Below are 13,294 nucleotides of genomic sequence, written 5' to 3' on the forward strand. Positions count from 1 at the left end.
CCTGGATGCAAAACCAGAGTACGTCGTCAACCATCTTCATCACCAAAATCGTTGAATCAATCCCTTCATTCCCGTGTCCAGGTAGCTGCATATTGGTGTGAAGAGATTTCAGTTTTGTGCAGAAATAAGTCAAGGGTTTAGTTATTGGGCCAAGGCTTTGGTTAGCGGTGAAATAATCTTGTGGATGGTCCATATTGTTTAAGGATTATGTGTAAAGGGTGGTGTGGGGAATGTTTAAGCTCACCACAACCATACTATGGCTTTCGTATCATCCAACTGAGCTTCATTGAGACATATCTCCAAAATCCAATATAGAAGATTCAAGACCACCGCATCTTGTGTATCCTCTTCCATGTTTGGATCCATTCCTTCCATATTATGTTTATGAAGCGCTTCGGTATGTAAAGAAATGGTTATGCTTATATGTTGATGTATGTAAGGAACTCTTGTAGGAAGTTACAATCTGAATTTAAGTGTGTCAATCATAGTATACTGAACAGTTAGCTCTGATTTGTGCTTCTCGTGATGCAATTTCCGTAATTGCCTATTGTTTAAATTATGTGCAAGTGATTATTATCATTCCCATGCATTATTATGAGGTTTGACATCAAATATAAATCTTCAAACTCAAACCACAAACAAGAAACTTGACAACCAGACCAGTAATGCAAGTGTTTGACAAAATTTCAAGCCCAACAAACTGAAATTTCAAAGATAGAATTAGAATAGATCATTACACGTCAGTCCACTCTCAGAAAGAGTGGAGCAGAGAAAGAGAAACTCAAGCCACGATATTATGGACCATTCAAGATTATCAGGTGCATTGGTGAGGTGGCTCATGAGTTAGAGTTGCCAACAGAGAACCAGATACACAATGTCCTCCACGTGTCTCACCTCAAGAAGGCACTTGGGCATAATGTAATTCCTTCTACAGTGCTACCACCCCTTGATGAGGAGGGGAAACAAATTCTTGTCCCTGAGGCCATTATTGATACAAGAGAGAGGAGATTAAGGAGGATGGTTATTAGGGAGTATTTGGACAAGTGTAAGGATCTGCTAGTGGAGGATGCGACATGGGAGAGCGAGTAGATTCTGCAGCACCCAAAGTTAAGGTTGTTTGAGAACAAGCAATCTTGGGGAGGGTGGACTATAATGTCCCCTTCCTAAGAGAAAATGGTTCCTAGCAGGGTCAGCCTATCATCAACGTTCCATTAGGCTAATACAGTGGATAGGGAGCCCATTCAAGGGGTCAAGTGACCTTTGGGGAGATTTGTGAGGAGTTTCAAAAGCTTTGAGCCAGTTTCCTATTTTTTAGGAGGGGACTAGCAATTCGCTTGTTGACCTCTCAGAGCTTGTGGAGCCTTGCAAGAGGCTTTATGAGTCTTATCAAATGATGAAAGACAATTTCCTATTTTTTAGGGAGGAGACTGACAGTGACCCGCTTCTTTCAAACATCACCTTGGGACCAATAGCAGCATAAATTTCTAGTGGAAAGGATGGTATTTCGGCCATACTTTAATTTTTTTATTCTCGACATTGATGATATTCTTATATTCAGTCAATGTCCTAAAACTCATCTAGACCATTTACAACAATTCCTTGCCTTGTGTATCCAACATGGTTTAATTTTGAATCCAAGCAAATGCCATTTTGCTCAAGAACAAATCATATTCAATGGCATTGATATGCATCTTTCAATGCTGATCCTAATCTAATCTGCTAAAAGGATGTCTCGAAAACCCCACGTTGGAGTAGGAAAGGCTGTAATATGGCTCTAAGCAATGTTCGGTTTGCCTCAAGTGACTGGGGTGCTGATATATGATGCCAAAATGGTCAGATCTTCCCTTGGACAAGGAACTCAAACAATTATCTGATTCTTCTTCCAACTGCACCCTTGAAAATGAATTCTTTTTTGAAATTTTCCTAAATTAGAATGCTGATTCAGACCCTTGGGAGATCTTTCACTCCTATAGGCGTTCTGAATTGAAGGGTTTACATCCCTACAAACTGCAATTACTGCCCTGAATGTCAGAGCTTCGAAAACCAAGTCTTCTATAAAAAATGATGCCAAAAGATGTCAAAATGAAGCCTCCAATGTTGCCTTATTTCCTCCAAACCCTAATCGAACTTTTTAGGGTGGCATCTTAAACTTCATTTTGGAATATACTTGATTTATGATTCCATTCCCTTTCTCCTCCTTAGGCTGGTCGAACCCCCTTATGAAGCCCCGTTTAATTCATTAAGTTGTTTTTAAAAACAACTTTTTATGTCCCCTAGGTGCCATACCTTCATGGTGGCCCCTTTATTAAGTTACTTTATTAAAATAATATAAAGTAACTTTATCAAATAAGCACTTTATTAATAAAATCAATTAAAATATTAAAGTTATTACTTTAATATTCCAAATTTTTATTGCGAAACCGAAGGCAGATCAAACCTGATATAGGTCTGAAAATCCAGATCAGACCCCAAGGAAGCATTCATTTGTGAAAACTCAAGCCTACTGGGTCATTTCCAGCCAGTGATAACACTAATCAGACCTGTACTTGTTTGTGAGGTATATAATTGTCAAATTGATCCTAATACAGTACCAAAGGGTTTTCTCAGCATTCTATATTTGTTAATTTCAATTGCTTTCCAGAAACCCAAGCAAAAAATGCCCCAAAAAAAACTCATAAAATTGCACAACCACAAAACAATCAGAAATCAGAAAATTTCCAAAAACAAAATTCAGAACTTTGCATTTAAGATCCAGGGTGGATCTACAGAACAAAAGAGAAGGAGAATAAATGTTAATATGAAGATGCAAGTGATAGGTGACCAACTGACCTACATTAGACTATAGACAAGAGCAAATAAAAAACGGACTCATCAACTCCAAAGACACAGGCACATCCATTTTGAGTATATTTTTGAAAATGAAGCACATTCTAGAAGTGGATTGTTTAATTGGTAAATGGAAGCTGTAGACGTTTTAACATTTCATAGTTTTTTATTACAAGCTGCAGGGTCCCATTGTTGGTATAGTACTTGTGGTTATAGGATTTAGTCTTGCAACATATTTATAATATATATTGCCAATCATTATTCCACGTCTAAATCAACAATTGACCATAGAATTGTCAAGATGGACCCTTACATGAACACATGAGAATTTATAAATGTTATATAAAAGATAACATTTACATCCATTAACCAGTGTGATAAATACTTTTTAAATTTATATAAAATATCATACCTATCCAATAAAAGTGTCTCGCTTATAAGGTGAGTAGTCTATGTAAAATGTCTATTATTATGTTTTAATAAGATTGATTATATGACCATGTATTAATTGATTGTCAACTTTGGATAGTTATAAGCATTGGTTGGTTGACAATTATGTTCTTGTTGGCAACCATCGGGCTCTTTAAATAGATTTTGTATCATTAAGGAAAGCAATATGATTTAGTCAAATCGACTCTAATCCTTGGCCAATCATCTCTGATCTACTTTTGTAATAAATTCACATGCAAATAAAGATATACTTTTACTCCTCTATTTGATATGTATTATTAATTTTGATCATTATTTCAAATATTCATTTTATCAAATAATTTAATAAAAGAGTAAACATTAGCATCATCACCTTAAAATAAATCGGGTCAGATTGGAGAGATTTGTACACTTAGACCACCAATAAAGGTAGAAAGAGACCACAAGGTGGACAAAAGCAAGAAATCAGACAATCTTTATGGATCATCAAGCCAAGTGATTCAAGAAGAGATTACAAGAAACATTTAAGGAAAACACAATAGTACAATTCACAAGTCGAAGCATAAGCTGAAGTCGAAACCTCAATCCGAAAAAATAAAAACAACCTCACCACAAGAAACTGTACAAGGAGTGACAAGCGATAACAAGACATTTACCCTTACCAAATGAAGCATGAACTGATCTTGCAAATCAAGTTGAAAAGTCAAGACAACCTTCTGCAAATGAGAGGAGCTTGAAGACAAAGTCAGAGTCCTTCATAGAAGTGTATGAGAGTAAGCTTCGACACATCGAAAGGTTGTCAATTGAAAAAGAGTAAACCAAGCTAAGGGTGCATTAAAGAAAATTTGAAGGCAAAACAAGTGCGTGAAACACTGAGGCAAGACAAGTTGAGGATTCTCACATGTCTAAGAATGTGAGAGAAGCACTAGAACGTTTAAATCAAAACTCCTTAGCAAGCAAGTTCTTGGCACTAGGTTTACATCAAAATAAAATCATGGTAAGCCCTACTAGAACAAAGCAAAAGTTGCAAAGTTTAGGAGCAATGGATCCAATGATCTCATTAGGCACTATAAGACTTGTGAGACAATTTGGACAACAAATGAGCAAGATGATAAAGCAATTTGGCTACGATCCTTTCCAACAACCTTGTAAGATGTAGCGATTGATTGGTATACATAAATTGACCAAGCCTCTTGAGGCACACGGGAGAGATTGAAGAATGCCTTCGAAAAACAATTTATATTGCTCCGTGATGATAATGAAATGGTACCAATACAATACTATAATGTTGCAAACATACATGCCCCGTTGCAAATGGGGACCCCCACCTTTTCGCTTCCTAGTATAATTGTTTCTGTTTAGTCGTCTTTATCTTGGCAACAGTTGTAGCTTTCAGCCTTTTGCTTATGAGAAGGATATCTCTTGTTAGTTTGGGAAAGCGTGAGGGTTGACTGCAATGCCTTGTTGTTAGGTGTGGTCATGTCAAGAAGTCATGTTTCAAGTCCGGAATCCATGATCAAGTGTCAAGACTAAGGATTGATGGTGGAATGGTGAGGAATGTTAAAATTGTTAAATGTTGTCGCAGTTGTCAAATTGCAAAGAATGTTGCAAAGTTGTCAAGTGGATTTGAGATTTTGCAATTTCCAAGTGTTGAGAAACAATGAAATATTTGAAGGATGTGAGGTCTTAACAAGGGAAATTACTTGCTAGGGTCAGATTTTGCAAATTTCTAAGTGTTAAGAAACAGTGAAATATTTGAAGGATGTGAGGTCTTAACAAGGAAAATTACTTGTCAGGGTCTTAACAATTGAAAACATGTTTTTATGATATATTTTATCTTAAAAACCTTAAATTTTTTAATATATGAATTTTAGGCAAACTAAAACATTTTTTCCATTTTTCTTTAAGTTCATCATATATTTTTGGTTTAAATATGTTGAACCATGTGACATAAGGGAACACAAACAATCAGAAGAAGATTGTACAATGAATCCAAAATATAGAAACAGATCTGCCTAAAGAAAACACTAAATCGTGGTCTAAAGAATTTGTTCAGGAACATCCGCAATTTTATGAGATTTGGATAAAGGATTGAATGAATGAAGGAATACTTTTAATAACATCCACGAGGCCAAACAACCTATGGGACCCACGAGTAGCCAGCGAAAGAAGAGTATGCAAAGACCAAAGAACAATCTGCTAAACCTCCTTTTCCATTTTTTTCTGCATCTTGGATCTTGTTGTGCGTTCTGCACACACACCCTGCTTCACAAGGGACCCCCATTGGTTTCTTTTGATGGTCTACCCGATAGAGAGAAATGGAACGTGACTGAGTTGGGAGTTCAAACCAAAATCGAAAATCGCGCAATCGTTCTCACAGGCCCGAAATCGCATGAAAAGGGACAGATTACTAAGTTGTTAAGGGGCGAAAGTGTGAATCAAACTTCGCATGTTTTATCTGGAATGCCCGAAGTTTACAAACAAGACAAATCGAAAGTTGTGCATTTACCCTGAAATGCTCGACAAAAAAAATCCCAAGTTTCATTCGTTGAAAAGGACACAGAAAATCGCGCATTTTCTTCACGGAGCCCGAAGTTCACCTTTCATATCGTCTGCAAAACCCGCGTTTTGACGTAGTCACCCATTCTCATCAAAAAGGCCGAAAATGATAAGGGAGGGGCATTTAATCATAAAAAATAAATCGCGCAAAATAATCCAAATGCCTGAACCATAACCAAAATCGCAACATTTTGACAAATAACCTCGAATTTTGTCAGCAAAAACTAAGTTTGCAAAAGTCGCGCATTATAACCTTTTAGGCTGAAAATGAAAGAAAATCGTGCAATTCCGTTGAATTGGCCAAAATTAGAAGCCAACTCTAAAAATCGACTTGTAAGCCGAAAAACATTAGAGTCTAAATCCGCACAAAATGGTCTTTTCGACCGAAATATAGAGAAAAAGTTCAACAACTTGCAAAATGGCCAATTAGGCTGAAAATGAGACCAAGTTTGTAAAGTCGCCTAGTAGGCCGAAGACGAAGACGAAGCCTAATTCGCAAAAAATGACCCCATTTAGCCGAAAAGGCCAAAATCACGCAAAATGAATTAAAGAGCCAAAAACTTAAAGAGGTTAAAAATCCTGAACAAGAGCCCCATTTAACCGCTAAAGCTTCAAAGTCGCACAAGTAGGCTAAAATGACTTAATAGGCCGAAATTCACAAGGGGTGCTTTACATTTAAATCTCTCAAAACATCAAAAGAACCCGAATTTCTAATTGATACAATGTTCAACCGAAAATCGCATCTTGCCAAAGGAAAATTAAAATTGTCATTCAGAGCTTAAAACCCTAATTTCACAAAGGGCATTTAAAAGTTAAATTTAATATTTTGTTAAATTAATTTATTTAATTTTTCGAAATGATTAATGCGGGTCAAAATTGATTGTTTGTAGATCAACAATGTCGAGGAGACCTAATCGCAATCAAAGTTGGGAAGCGAAGATGCAATGCGCACGACCAAAATTACGAAGCATGGGTAAACGTGTCACCACCGGACGACGAGATGAAGTCCACCAACGAGATTGAAGACAAAGAACATAGATTGCTACAAAATGTGCATTCTAAGAAAAATGCACAGCTAGAAGAAATTCCAGAAAATCAACTTAAAAACTGAACTGTTTTATTGTAAAACAACTACCTGTGGGCCCTACCTAATGTATTCAAAACAAAGGGACACAGACCAGTTATTTCCAACTACTGAATTGACCTGAATTGAAGCCAAATAGTTGTAGCTAGTTGTAAATATGCTTGGGAGGATAACTGAGGATTAAATGGGCATGGGTTAAAGCTGCCAGGCTTCTAGAAGGCACACCAGGACTATTGGATGCAGTCAATCCTAACCCTTGATTCAAATTGTAAAATCTATAAAAGGCAGGATGCCTCTCTTTGTAAGGGGTTAGAGAGTTAGACTCTAGTTAGATTTTTAGAGTTAGATTGTTAGATTCTAGTTAGATGATTAGAGTTTTTGTAGAAGATTAGATTTTAGTAGTTCGGAATAGTGTAGAACTGTTGCAGAAATTGTTGTAATAGCAGCTGAAATTATGAACATTGAAGTATGGTATTTGTTATCTTGGTTTACTTTTGTTTGCATGGTTTCCTTCAGCAGGTTTAGATAGATCCCTTCCGGTATGCAGATATTTGATGGATTCGAGTTCATACCATTGGGGATATGCTGATTGTGTATCCCTGTGTATGGTTAGTATGAGCCTTTAAAATCGTTCTTAGTTCAATTGCAGGTGTCCTTTTGAGTTGCGTTAGAATTGGGTGCTTAGGTATGCACCTGCAGTCTGAAAATCTTCTAAGTCCCCTTGAAGATTGCACCGTTCTTGTGAGGTTGTGAGTTATTCTGGCCAAGCAAAGAGTGGTTATGTCGAATCCGTCTACTTGCACACCAATCTTGTTAATTTTAGGTCTCCTAAACCCTTCTCCTTTGTTTTTTATTTCCTAGTTTGAGAATCAGATGCAAACCAACTTGTTGTAAACGTAAGGCCCCTTGTGCTCCCAGCAAAACACATCAACCGTTGAGCTATCCCGAAGTCATAACTTGACATTTCGAACCTTGAGCTTGTCCCCTTTGATCAACTAAAACAGCATTAGGGATTCCTTAAAACAAGAGAGGATAGGATACTCATCGAGAACATTCTATTCTGCGTTGGCCAGATAGAGATAGAGTTGTAGCAATACGATTTTAGCCACGTCAACATATCTTAAAATGTGTAACTTGATCAATAAATCTGTGACTCTTGTTATCTTATCTTCTTCAAATAAGCTACTCAAGGTGTTTACATTTAGCATGTCAATGTAGTGAATTCGAATACCATTGTAAGCTGGACATTCCATGATATAGTGCCATTCTATCTCCACAACCCCTTGGGTGCAATATCTACATTTTCTATCTGCCCACTCCTCTTTAGGTATCATCCATCTCCCGACTTCATACCTAAGTTGATGTGAACTAGTCTGACTTGAGCAATTGACATTTTTGCTTTCCATTTTATATCCATTCCAATGTAATTCTTTTGTGTATGGTCACGTGTAGGATTGAAATGTCTGATATAATATTCCTTTTTTCTCCCAAGTTGTCCTGTCCACATGTTTTCTCTAAACTTTCCTTGCACGTACTTTTTTAATTCCTTTTTGTTATTTGGGCAATCACTTATGCTAATACACCATTTATCCAACCACTTAATGTTTTGCTTCATCCATGTTTTCTTTCTTCTTTCTAGCTTCTCTTCCGCTGCTATTTTTGGCCAGCGATGTGTCTCCATGTTTTCTACTCTTTTTAAATAACTTAGTAACTGGGTCATAGCTGCTGCCTCAATAGGGAAAGCCCCCGCTTCTGCTAGAACAATCTCATATGGAACGGATGATTTAATCTTGAGGCTATTTGTGATTAAGCGTTTTTGTAATCTCTCTATCTGCCTCCATTTACTTTCGGAAGTGTTGCTGCCCCATACCTCACAACCATATAAGACCACTGGAACCACAAGAAGGCCAAAGAGAATCTTTTTAGTTTTCCAGTCCCATAGCGAAAGGGGTGTGCTATGCACCATGCATGACTAGATAATGTAATCTAAAAGTTACAAAAAGAATATTCAATTTTATTTCACCTATTTATATATTTCATTATCATAAGAAGAATTATTATATTAATATTATTTATTAGATATCATTTGAGTCATAGTGCTCCATAGTCATCGAGTGAGCAGAATACTTAAAAAGATTGATTTTTTGTGTCTTACTAAATAATTTCAAAAAAAATGATAGGTCTGTTGCACATTTATGTGGATGTATGTACTATCATGCATTTTTGTACCTTATTATTTTGTGCAGATAATTGGACAATTTGTGGCAAGGTCACACTTTGGAATCAAATTACATGTTAAGAACTAACTCACTGATCAATCACATTGTTCTACCTTTATATACCTCAATTGTCAAGAACGATCTGCCCAAAAATAAGGACTTTGAGTTATTAAAGGACCTCATAAATGGTGTTGTATGGTGAAGGGTGGAGTTAACTATGAAGCAGCATTGCTTTTCAGCATCATGTTGTCTATATCTAATCATTGGAGAAGATATTATATGGAAAGTTACAACTAGCTAATAACATGCCACTAAGAATACATCCTTAGGTTAGGATAATGCTAAATAAATTTAGGGACGTTCTCAGTATGCATGGGAAGGTACAACATATCTTGTTGTTCTTATCTGTTATAATTAAGGTAAAACCAATATTTGACAACTCATAATAGTTTGATAATGTTCATATTTAAATGCACATTATTTATGATGGGAAACTCCCAACCTAACAATTATTTTCACATCCTAACAGGAAGATTGTTCATTTGAAGAGAACCCATCTCTAGAAGTGCAAACCTTTGAACTATAAACTTTATATATACTCCATCATGTTGAGTTCTCTTGGGGCTGAAATATTGCATGAATATAATTCGATATTTACTTTCAATTGCATACCTTTATGAATATTTCCAATGAATATGACTGTTACCTGAATTACTACAAGCTAGATTAGATGCAGATGTTCATTCTGTGATTTTTTTCCAACTTTTTGATGGTAGAATGGAATGCTATAAGATAGGTAAGCACTTAATGAATGTATTCCTGAACCAAATAAGAAGTGGATGTAGGGAACACCCGCTTTGACTGGTTTCCTTCCTATTCCCCCTTGATCTAGGAGGGTTAAACCTTTTGTTTAAGGATTTATTAGTATTGAAAAAAACTAATGGTCATTTTAAAGCCATGTAAATTCTAAAATCCTAATGAAGACTGTATCTGATAACATATTTCCTAAGATGACAATCAGACACAGGCTTCAGTCTGAAGGATACTTAAAAGTAGATTAGATGAGGATATTTCATTCTTTGAAAGTTCTCCAATTTTTGGATGTCACAATGGACTACTGTTTGATAGATGATAACTTAACGAATGTATTCTTGAACCAAATAGGAAGTGGGTGTAGGGCACTCCAAATTGGGTTGATTTATTTACTATTCACCCTTATCTAGAAGGGTAAAACGATTTGTTTAAAGAATCACTAGTATTGAAAACAACTTTGGTTATTTGTAAACCATGTCAATTCAAAAATCCCAATGGAGATTGAATGTGATAACATACTTCCTGAAATTGCAATCAGGCACAAGCTTCCGTAAGAGAGATATCATCACAATTGTAGTAGTCAAATTATCCAAAACAGCACTGAGGAAAAATGTAATGATTGCAACCTGTCAAAGCAAACAAAAGAATTATGATTCGGGACCTAACAAAGGCATGCCAAATGTTTTCTACTCTAATATTCACTTCCATTAGAATTGGAACCTACAAGAAGTAATAAAATATATTTCAGTGTCACAAAAACATATAAAGCATCAGTTCTCAACTAATATTCTCAAGAGTTAATAAACTTGTTAATATATGTAAATTAGTTTCTCAAAATAAAAGCATTGATCATTATGTCATATTTGTGTTTAAAACATTTTTTTACAAGAAAAAGAAATATAACATGATTACGAAAAGTAGATAAAACTGAAAAGAACTATAATATGCAAAGCAACGGAAAACCTAAATATGAAATATACCCTGTACTGAAATGACTGAAAACAAGGAATATTTAACCGTCCAAACTATTGGTGTTCGAAATAAGTCACATCCGGACCGACGATGGACTGGTCCAAGAGGGGCCAGTAGCTCAGTGGTAGAGCACTCCAGCAGCGTATGGAAGGTCCTAGGTTCGAGTCCTAGCTGGTCCATGTCTCAACATGGTATCAAAGCTAAAGTTAAATCGAACCTGAGGCTGTTCAATTTTGTGGAAAATTCAAAACAAGTATATATTCAACATCACAATTCTTCTAATGGCTAGTGCTATCAGATTTGAAGATAGACTCGGAGGAGGTGATGACTTCTCAGCATGGAAGTTCAGAATTCAGATGATTCTAAAAGAAAATAAAGTCGAATCATTTGTAAAAACTGAAACTGCAGAACCTGAGACTGAACCTGACAAAACAACTTGGAGGGAAATGAAAAGGCCATCAAAATCATAGTTGATGGGGTGAGAAATAATATTATGCCCATCATAAGGAAACATGAAACAGCCTACAACATGTTCAAAGCACTTGAAGATGCAATTGAGATATCTAATGCTAGTAGAACCTTGGCTTTAAAAAGAGAAATAAATCGCATAGCCATGATTGAAGGAGAATCAGTCAATGCCTACTTCATGCGAATATCAGCCCTAAGGGATGAGCTGGCAACTCTTGGATATGAGATCCAAAGCAAAGAGTTAACACTCATTGCTCTAGATGGGTTGCCTAGCATATGCGAAACATTCGTCCAAGGCATCAGTGCAAGGGATGAATTTCCAAAATTCGATAGGCTAAAGGCTGACTATGTCCAAGAGGAATCAAGGCAAAACAAGAAAGGGATCAAGCAAAAGAATATAGATGAAGATCTCCAAGTTCTAAATACAAACTCAAACAAGAAAAGCAAGCAGAAACAATTTAAAAAGAGAAAAGGTCATCACGGCAAGAACACCTTCAAGAAGGACCTTTCACAGATTAAATGTTACAGATGTGACAAATTTGGGCACCATGTTGCCAAATGTCCAGAAAGAGCCAACAAACAAGCCACATTTGCCAAAGCAGGAAAATCTAAAAGGGAAGAAGACCCCGAGAAGTATGTACTCTATTCAGCACTCACAAACCAAGCATCAAACAAAGTTAACTCTTGGGTGATCGACAGTGGCTCATCCAGACACATTACAGGATTCAGAGAAGTGCTAGACTCCATGAAAGAGGAGAATGATGAGGAAGTAACTATCGGAGATGACTCCACACATCCAGTCAGAGGAGTTGGAACCTGAACCATCAAACTAAAATCAGGTGTATCATTACAACTTAAAGGAGTACTATATGTCCCAGGGATCAAGAGAAACCTAGTCTCAATATAAGCATTGGAGGAAAATGGATACAGAGTGACCTTCATGGACAACAAAGTATTGGCTTGGCCAAAGAATTCATCCATCAAAAAAGCTAAAACTATTGGTCAAAGACAAGGCTACTTGTATGAGCTATGCATAGAGCCCAATTTAGCCCTAATCCATGAAACTACATATGCTAATGAAGTATGGCATAGAAGACTAGGCCACCTGAATTTTAGAGCTTTATCATCAATGGGAGACCTTGTCACAGGCCTACCTAAGTTAAAGCAATATCATTCAGGGGCATGCAAAGGATGTGCCCTAGGTAAAAATACTAAGGGTGCTTTTCAAAATAGTACTACGAAAACAAGTAAAATTTTAGAATTAGTTCATTCTGATGTATGTGGACCAATGTCCGTACCTTCTTTAGGGGGATTTTTGTACTATGTAATATTTGTTGATGACTACTCTAGGAAAACTTGGATCTACTTTTTGAAATGTAAAGAATCAGAAAAGATCCTCAATAGGTTTAAAGAATTCAAATCACTAACAGAGAACTACTCAGGAAATAAAATTAAAACCCTAAGAACTGATAATGGGGGGGAATACACATCAAAATTATTTAAAGATTTTTGTAAAAATTCAGGGATTAAGAGGGAGTTAACAATACCTTATAATCCTCAACAAAATGGGGTAGCTAAGAGGAAAAATAGGACAATCGTTGAAGCTGCCAAAGCTATGATTCTTGATCAGAATCTAAATGTCAATCTTTGGGCAGAAGCAACTAGAACTGTTGTATATATTCAAAACAGATGTCCTCACTCCCATCTTGAAGATAAGACCCCTGAGGAAGTCTTTACTAAATCAAAACCAGATATCAACCACCTTAGGATATTCGGATGCCCTGTCTATATTCATGTACCTAGGGAGAAAAGATTAAAATTAGAGCCTTCTGAAAAAAGGGGAATCCTTGTAGGATATAGTGAAACCTCCAAGGCCTACAGGATCTATATACCTGGTCAAAAGAATATTGAACTAAGTAGGGAT

The 13,294-nt window shown here is 36.4% G+C and overlaps 1 protein-coding gene across 5 annotated transcripts in view; it reads right to left on the minus strand.

The window, feature by feature from the left end:
• LOC131072127 (sodium/proton antiporter 1) overlaps positions 1-13,294 on the minus strand; it is a 140,908-nt gene that overhangs the window by 49,959 nt on the left and 77,655 nt on the right. For 4 of the 5 annotated variants that reach the window (XM_058008190.2, XM_058008189.2, XM_059207109.1 and 1 more), the window contains exon 5: positions 10,450-10,556. The exons of the other annotated variant lie outside the window; for it this stretch is intronic. In XM_058008190.2, the coding sequence (XP_057864173.2) occupies positions 10,450-10,556 (107 nt within the window). The remainder of the gene's footprint in view (positions 1-10,449; positions 10,557-13,294) is intronic. 5 annotated transcript variants of the gene reach the window in all.

This window comes from Cryptomeria japonica, chromosome 6 (genome assembly GCF_030272615.1).
Source record: "Cryptomeria japonica chromosome 6, Sugi_1.0, whole genome shotgun sequence".
Lineage (NCBI taxonomy): Eukaryota > Viridiplantae > Streptophyta > Pinopsida > Cupressales > Cupressaceae > Cryptomeria > Cryptomeria japonica.